At 44.7% G+C, this 8,824-nt stretch overlaps 2 protein-coding genes across 2 annotated transcripts in view; one reads left to right on the forward strand and one right to left on the reverse strand.

The window, feature by feature from the left end:
• The window catches only part of ece2b (endothelin converting enzyme 2b), a 31,276-nt gene extending 27,197 nt beyond the window's left edge, over nucleotides 1–4,079 (forward strand). Inside the window, exons 17-19 of the mRNA XM_005929405.3 lie at nucleotides 451–641; nucleotides 719–814; nucleotides 1,107–4,079. Of these exons, the coding sequence (XP_005929467.1) occupies nucleotides 451–641; nucleotides 719–814; nucleotides 1,107–1,283 (464 nt within the window). The 3' untranslated portion in view covers nucleotides 1,284–4,079. The remainder of the gene's footprint in view (nucleotides 1–450; nucleotides 642–718; nucleotides 815–1,106) is intronic.
• Nucleotides 4,080–4,176: 97 nt separating this feature from the next.
• The window catches only part of LOC102302145 (scavenger receptor cysteine-rich type 1 protein M130), a 12,231-nt gene continuing 7,583 nt past the window's right edge, over nucleotides 4,177–8,824 (reverse strand). The window contains exons 5-8 of the mRNA XM_042223949.1: nucleotides 8,266–8,812; nucleotides 7,114–7,443; nucleotides 5,363–5,454; nucleotides 4,177–5,273 (exon numbers count right to left, since the gene is read on the reverse strand). Of these exons, the coding sequence (XP_042079883.1) occupies nucleotides 5,157–5,273; nucleotides 5,363–5,454; nucleotides 7,114–7,443; nucleotides 8,266–8,812 (1,086 nt within the window). The 3' untranslated portion in view covers nucleotides 4,177–5,156. The remainder of the gene's footprint in view (nucleotides 5,274–5,362; nucleotides 5,455–7,113; nucleotides 7,444–8,265; nucleotides 8,813–8,824) is intronic.

The raw sequence follows: 8,824 nt of genomic DNA on the forward strand, positions 1-8,824 counted from the left end.
CTCCAGGTCATATTTGATTCACTGCACTCAGTGTGGGCGTGGCCTGTGTTTATTCTGAATTGGGGTGATAATTAACAGACGGCTGCAGTCCTGGCGGCCGACTGTCGTTCCTGTTGTGCGTCTTTGAAGTCTGACTGAAGTCGGCTGCCCGGGGCGCACATGCAGCTGACGTGTTGTGATGTAAATTCAGATTTGTCCACGTGGTCTTAAAAACAGGCAGGCGTGGGGGCGGACCCTCAGTAATTCCATAATTTACCTCAAAATGAACTAAACAAACCTAATGAGCTGGAACTAAATCATGTTTAACGGGAGCTTAAAACAGGCTCAGGCTCCAAACTGCCACCAAAACAGGAGCGTGAAACATTAAACAATTGGAGAACCACAGACGGTAATCCTGATTACCTCAGGAAAGTACCAACACAGCTGCAATGTGGTCCTTGTGTCCATCAGGTCGTGAGTATGATAAAGAAGGAAACTTGAGGCCGTGGTGGCAGAACTCGTCCGTGGAGGCGTTTCGCCAGCGGACCGAGTGTATGGTGGATCAGTACGGCCGCTACACCGTCAACGGAGAACACATCAACGGAAAACAGACACTCGGAGAAAACATCGCCGACAATGGGGGGCTAAAGGCCGCGTATCACGTGAGTAGGAACACAAACCGCTGCAGCAACAGGTCAACACCTCCCACTAACCCGCGTGTTGATGTTTTCCTCCTAAGGCCTATCGGTCATGGATCCAGGGAAACGGAGATGAGAAAAGACTTCCTGCTGTCAACCTGACCAATGACCAGCTTTTCTTCGTTGGATTTGCCCAGGTGAGACGCTGCAGACAAACAACGAAGCTCAGCTATTTGCTTTTTTCAGTTAGAGATCTAGACCGCCAAACGTAAATGGGATTAGTTCATTCAACTCAGAAAATGTCAAACGCCATCCGTTTCCTGTTACCGCTGGTGTCCCCCAGGGATCTGTCCTCGAACCTCTTATAATAGTCATCTACTTCCTGTTGCTCAAAGGAAGTAGATGATTGTGAGACATTTGATTAAAAAAATGAAAGAAAATGCTGCATCGAGATTTGTCCCTTCTCAGATTTCTGTTCTGTTCTTTTAGGTGTGGTGCTCAGTTCGGACACCAGAGAGCGCTCACGAGGGACTCGTGACCGACCCCCACAGTCCTCCCCGATACAGAGTCATCGGCACGCTCGCCAACTCTCCGGACTTCAGCCGCCACTTTAACTGCCCCGAAGGGACACCCATGAATACGGGGAAGCGCTGCGAAGTCTGGTAGTCAGACCTGAAAGGACCAGCTCGGGGTGGTGCAGGAATGGGGGGGGAGTCTGTCAGCTGACGGGTTGACGGGCTCGTTAGTGTCTTAATTAGAGTTCAGGTTCTTTCATGGGGTGGGGGGAGCAGGTGTAATCTTCAGCTTCAGTTAATCTGTAACTTGGTGACGATCAGACTTACTTCCTGTCTGGAAACTAAACGGACTCGGTGGACGTCACACAGACACGAAGGACTGACGAGGAAGAAGAAGCCACGTGGGCGGTGGCGATGATTCCTGCTTTTATCACGTTATTGATTCATAGTGTTATTAATGGGCTTTGGTTTGTGTGTGCGTGTGTGTGTGCGCGTTTTGTCCGTTGTGTGAAAGAGCTCTATAATTCCACCCCCTACGACATCACTGTGATGACCTCATGCAAAGTTGAACTGTTACATAATCAGTCATGGCTGTGTGTGTGCGTGATTGGCCACTCAGTTATTGAGGAAGCTGTCGCCTGATTGGCTGGGAGGCTTTCAGTTTTAGGGGTGTAGATTAGGATTAAGGAGAGGAACGAGGGTTTCGTGGATTATTTATGAGGTTTTAAGCATTTAAAACACTTTTTCTCGGATTTATCTCCTCGGTCCGTTTCTCGTGTATATAATCTGTCAGAAATGCCGAAATTGAATCCACGCTGTAACCACTGTTTCACGCTAAATTAAGACAGACGTGACATATTTTAAAAGGTTTTCCATCATTTTGTAATCTATTACAACCCTTTAATGAGTCTGTCGAGGATTGCCTTAAAGCCAGCGTTATCTTTAGGTAACACAGAGCATAGCTCACCTTCCAGTTTGCACAGTTTAACCGACTCACTACGTTAGCGCTCTGCAACCACTAAGTAACACACTGTTACCAGGAGACACAGCCTCACGTCCAGGTAAAGACCAGTGTCAGTGAATCAAACAGTGAGTAGAGAGGAAACAGCTTAAAACCAAAACCTGATCCTAAAACTGAGTTTGGAATTAAAATTTCAAAATAAAATGCAAACACAATCCTGTCTATGGTCTATCTCACAAAAATAGATGATTTATTTGCAGTGTTTTGGTAGCTCATCTTTATCAGGTAAACGGTGAACCTCTGAACATCTACCACAGCGGTCTGGTTCACATGCAGCTCCACGTCACCAGTTTTCACCCATTTGCCAACAAAACAACTTAAAACAGAAGAAGTGGGAAATATACACTGGTGGGTGAAACTGGAGGTGTGGAGTGCGTGGTCCGCTGGTGAAATGGTGGATACTAAGAGCTTAGTGACACAGGAAGTAGTGGAAGTCAATCAAATTTCCCAGTTGTATTTGTTTCTAATGTTTTATAATAACTCAAGTTTGCTGTTTCAAACACTAGTTATACAAAGAATCATAAATATATAAAAGTATGATGGAGTAAAGCTCACAGGACTGCATTTCAGATACAGTTGGTGCAACCGGTGAAAACACAAAACTGGAACACTTTATAATGAAACTCACAAGAAGCTCCACATACTCCTAATATACTAGTATAGATATCAAGCCACATGCAGCCATGTTTGTAGCCTTTGGATTTTTTTATTATTCTGTATTTAAATGATTTTCTATAGTTTTAAGCCATTCGGTGCGCGGGGAATGTGATTGGCTGTAAGCTGGCTGATGTCATGGCTTCTCTTGTCACAAACCATTTGCCTGATCTGTGAACGAGTCAGTGAGCAGGAGTCTGTCCTTGGAGCTCTGCATCTGTCCCACTCTTTCATTTTTTGAAATAATCGGCTGCTCACTGAGCTCGAGGTCTGATGTGATGTGAGGGTGGCGTGAACTTCAAAATGAGACTTTTGGTGTATAAATGGGTTCATCATCAGACCTCGGCAGTAAACAGCTGGACCAGGAGTGGGATTACCTTTAGAAATACTCAGAGTAAACATAAATATGAGAGACAGACTGTCGAAGTTAAAGATCCAACACACGTTAAACCTTCATTCGTTAAAGAACTGACGACTTGGTACCTCAGACTTCATTACCAACGATTCCTTAAAACACGGCTGAACTTTAGCTCCCGCCCAGTGCAGGCACATGACTCTGACGACAGGTGGCGCTCTCGGCCCGCTCACCTGAACCACAAGCTTAATATTCACGTTAAAGTCAGTGTTGTGATAATAACCATACACTGTGTATTGTCAGTGTTTGTGCATGTGTGGGTGTGCGTGTTTTGGAGTGTGTGCCGGCTTCGCCTCCCCCTATGACATGACCGTCCAATCCTACGCAGCTCCCGTGTGTGACGTCTTTTGTTCTGCAGAAGAAGAAGAAGCTGCCTCCGGCGAAAGATGTGTCTGGGTGCGTTTGCGTGTTCTTGTATGTCTATTGTTGTAAGGACGATTAAAAACGTTGGTTCTCCACTTTGGGACAGATTTTCTGAGACCCTTTAGAAGCAGGGTTAGGTTATGAGTTTGGGGGGGGGGGTGCATCGCATCTACAAGGGTCCTTGTGTAGGTGAAATGAAACAATAGACAGACAAGTGTGTGTGTCAGGAGTCAGAGCTGTGTAAAAATCTGTGTGTACAGTAAACAACAATAGAGCTGAAGTAGAAGAAACTGCTCATTTTAAACTCTGTGTCTGTCCTGAAGGGGGCGTCAGTGCTCGTCCAATCACAAGGCTGCGTTTCAGGTGGCTGCTGTGGGGGAAAAAACACCTGAAGTTTTATCTGCTTTTATTTTATTGCCCGAGAATGTAGAGAAAAGAATGAGAAATGTTTTCTATCAGGCTGCAGAAATATAATAAACACTGAACACACTCAGCCACACAGTCCTGCTCTGTTATTACAAGGAAAGGTGGAGCACGGGTGGGGGTGCATGATCGCTTTGGCTCCACCCAGCATGTGAGTGTTTGAATGTAAGCTTGTTTCTTTTACCTTCTCTGTAACACGGCTGCTGACGAGGATCAAATCAATCAACTAGAAAATCAATGAGAAAAGGCACTATTGAAAGTTAATGGTGTGCTGTCCTCGCCCTCAGGTTCCTGGTTTTCACCAGCGAGCTAACAATGCTCCAGTAATCAGACTCATTTTCCTTTTTTGTGCTGATTTATTGAATGATGGCCTCTGACCTTCTCTTTGACCATTGTAAAACTGAAAACATACAAAATATTGTATTAGCTAACTAACATTGCAAACTAGCTTGTTACAAGCTTACTGCAAGCTAACAAGATAAAACTTTCATACTCAATTAAACAAAGTTTTAAACACAACAAGAGACAATTATTATTTAATCATCACTCATACTTACGGACAAATCTCGTCCAAAGCAACATTTTCAGCTTGGAACGATAATGCTTCAGCATTACGTTCAGCCATCTTGGATTTTCCACTTCCTCTATTTTTCTTTTTCCAAAGTAATCAAAATAATATTACAAATCAGCCACTAGAGGGGGCTCTAGGGCAGATTACTAAACTGTATTATCCAGCGTAACATATAAAAGGCAGAACAAATATCCTTTATTTATATAAAGTTCTGCCAGGAGAGCAGACTCTGCTCCACACTGGAGCCTCCGCTTCTCCATAGAGCGCCCCCTGGAGGAGCGAAGGAGGCCCACAGCCAAGCTCCCTGCAGACCACCTCTGCATCCTGCAGGTCAAGCTTCACGCACTGAGGACCATCTCTGGTTACACTTCCCTGCAGTCAGTGTTGAACAGCAGGTACATTAGGGGCCAGTTTCTGTGTAAAAATGTGATTAAAAACCTGAAACACTTTGATGGTTTTGGTCTTTTCATGCTGGCAGTAAGAAAACAACAGAATCATTCCAGCCTGACTGATTAACAGAATCTTTGGTAGAAAGAAAGTAAAATCTGTGACTGAGGTGATGGATGAGCTGAGAACTTCATCTGGATATGAGATGAGCTCCTTCCTCTTCAGCCGGCCCTTCTTCAGCTGCACCAACACCAAAGTTAACCAGCTTGTTGTTCTCCGGTCTGCCCAGCCTCTGCCCCCTGCTGGCCTGGAGGGACATAAGCACACATAGATCAGACTGACTGCATCGCTCCTCTCTCAGGGCTTCGTTCTCTGATGCAAACATGTGTTCAGTACCTTACAGTAGAAATACAGGACAACGTTCTCCAACAGCAGGATCAGTGGCAGGACGAGCGCTCTGATGATGAAGCCTGTGGGATCTGGATGACCTGCGGGATCGAACACATTCACAGTCATCACGAGTCAAACAGCTGCCATTAAACACAAACTGCAGAGAAATCTGTGAACATCGTTTATCTGGACCTGAACCTCTGCTCTGAGGACAAACCCCTTTAAACCCCTCTGAGAATAATCTGTGACTGGAGCCTGCACAAGTTAAACTGAGTTTAGTGATGCACAGCAAAATCTCCAGTGTTAAATTAACACTAGAGAGTGTCTATATGGGTCCACACCTCTGAGTGTTAAATACAACACTGTTGAGTGTTAAATTAACACTTTTGACAGTGTTATATGTTTAAAAGTAACCTAGTCAGTTTTGAAGATTAACAAAGACTAACACTGAGCAGTGCTGATTTTCTAACACTGGAAAATAACTCAAAGTGTTAGAAATATTCCAGTGTTAGAAAATCAGCACTGCTCAGTGTTAGTCTTTGTTAATCTTCAAAACTGACCAGGTTACTTTTAAACATATAACACTGTCAACAGTGTTAATTTAACACTGGAGATTTTGCTGTGTACTTAAAAGTCAGAAAATGTTTTTCATCAATTAAAGACATAAAAAGCTGATTAGTCATGTGGACAAATACATATATCCCTTCATTTATCGTCTCTTCCAACCATCCATGTAACATCAGGTGTTTCAGATCAGGTCATTGGTATTTAGGGAGTGATGCCTGTGACACTGAGGACCTGCTGTTGTCATTGGTGTTGAAGTTGTCTCATCATACTATTATCTACACAACATTCTCTGGGGTTCGGGGTATGTCTGGTATTACATTTTAAAGGTACCAGGAGTGATCAATCAGTGTATTTTGTGGAAATCAAGCAGCTGCTTGTTTCTGGTTAATCCTGTTTGAGTCAAAAAGCTGTCTCCAAAACCCCCCACACCTCATTCCTGGATCTGCCAGTAACTCTGCAGCTGTTAGTGTCAAAGTGATGCAAACATATTGAGCTTGTACACATTTAACCGGCACAGCAGACAACCAGGAAAATCCTTTATGGCCCAAGAAAAACTACAAACTACAGTCGGTCAACATCCAATCAAAGAGAAATAATTTGCTTTAGATAGACAAATCAAAGATGAAATGTTTGGCTACAGTAACTGTAGAGACATTCAGAACAAACCAATGGCAGATGTTAAAAAACAAACCATCAACCAGGCAGAACTATGCTGGTGTGTTGTTGCTTCACAGCATCAGAGATGGAGAGACTTCAGCTACTGATTCCACTCTGAACTGCAACATAATGATGACACATCTGTCTTAAACCTGAACAAGGACTAGATGAGTCGATGGGATAATGATCCTCAACACATGCACACATTCACCAATAAGTGACTCAGAAAGAAGAATTAGAAGAGGAAGGAGTCAACGCCCAGGTCAGCTGAATCCCGCTGGAGTGTTGTGTGACGAAGCAGGTGGCACACGCAGGAAAACCACCCAGAAACAACATTCTGGCTTAAACAGCAGTCCAGATGTTAACAGGATGTGCCTGGGATGACTGATGTTTTGATTTGTCGCTGTGTAAATGAAATAGTTTTCAGAGAACCGGCGTTACTGTGGTAACCATTCATACTCTGCTCGTCACTGTTTCTGGCTGCAAACCTTTCAAAGTTAGATTTTACAGAAAGTCTCTCTGCTTCAGCTCACCTGAGACAGTCACAGACAGCTGGCGGCTCTCAGAGGAGAAGTTGTGAGAAAAAACATAAACACGATAAAAGCAGCTGTAGTTTCCTTGGTGGGCGGGCTCTGTGACAGGAAACAGGAAGTGGGCAGAGTGATTGACAGCTGGCTGGGTGTAGTTGTATGCTGTGTTGGAGGAAGTGAAGGTGAGCTGGAAGGAGCCTCCTGGGAACTGTGGCTGGATGGAGCAGCTGATGGTCAAGCTGGAGCCCCTGGACACCCGAAGCCCCTGCTGCTGTGCCTCAGAGACCCCGTCCATGGAGGCGGGGACAATAATGCTTGGCTGAGCCAGCAGGTCTGTAAATGAACAGAGACCATGACAGGTGAGGTTATCATCAGAGGCCTTATGGCAAACAAAACAGCCTCTGAACAGGAGCAGCAGCGAGCTGAGCGACGACGGACTGTAAACTGAGGTACTGGATCCACCTTCAGGACCTCCACAAAGCCAGTCACACAGCTTCCTCCAGATGTTTGTTGAACATCAGCAGTTTATGGAAAGACTGAAGTTTGCAAAAAGTTAAACCTTTCTTTGTCACAGATCGTGACTGTGAAGAGAAATGAAACACTGCCCCTTAAATATTCTCAGGGGTAACTCATGAGTAATGATTAGGAGTTTTCAGATCTTTTAAAACATTTTCATGTACTTTGTTCTCATGAGAACATTTCTCCTTGTTGAAGAGATTTATTTGTAGCTGTCTGGTCTACGCTGCTATAAGGTTTTGCTTGGTTAACTGCATGCAGACGACTGCTGAGTGTGACAGAAAGAGCAGCAGCAGTAAAACGAGTTAATGGGATCATTAAAGGTTTGTTTATTTGTAAGTACTAACGTCAGGTACTGTTAGCTAGGTTAAGTAGGTCACATACCAGCAAATTTCAACCTGAGTATTGTTCGGCAGTTCTTTTGCTTCCTCCATAGACTCTAGTGTTCAAATGTACAACTTCGTAAGAGTTTGCAGCTGGTTACATAAACTTTCTTGGTCTCAGTGCTTAAATGTTCCCTTCAAAACTCTTTAAAATGAACTAAATCTATGTCTTCCACTAACAATCACTTCCTTCGTGTCACACCTTCAACTATTTCCCCCTGTTGTTTTTCACAAACTGTGTAATTGATGGGCTTACCTGAACAGGTGACACTGAGCACAGAGGAAGAGTAAGATGGTTCTACACATTCCCTTAGGGAAGATCTCAGCTTGAAACAATCAGGATTGATCTTCAACACAAATCTGTATGTGGACATTTTTTTTCCAACAGAAACAGCAGAGCCACAGTCCAGATGTTCACAGACAACAGCTGCTGGTTTCATGGTCCAACCATTGTCATCCACTGGTCTCCATTCTCCCAGGTGTTTCACCTCCAGTGTACCTGCACAGCGACTGGCTCCTCCCACCAACCTGACAGGCTCTGACAGAAAGCAGAGAGTCATCAGTGAGAGAACAAAGTGAGTTTGAGCCCAAGCTGCAGCTCCTCTTCTACCTGAGCAGGTGAGTCCAGCAGCTTTGCCAGGTGAGCAGCTGCTTCTAGCTGAGCCTGAGCTTCGACAGTCCAGGAGAGCAGACTCATGGCCTCCACACTGGAACTCTCTGCTCCACACTGGAGCCTCCGCTTCCCCATAGAGCGCCCCCTGGAGGAGCGAAGGAGGCCCACAGCCAAGCTCCCTGCAGACCACCTCTGCATCCTG

Source organism: Haplochromis burtoni, unplaced genomic scaffold (assembly GCF_018398535.1).
Source record: "Haplochromis burtoni strain Fernald_Lab_line unplaced genomic scaffold, NCSU_Asbu1 Contig_123, whole genome shotgun sequence".
NCBI classification, from domain to species: domain Eukaryota; kingdom Metazoa; phylum Chordata; class Actinopteri; order Cichliformes; family Cichlidae; genus Haplochromis; species Haplochromis burtoni.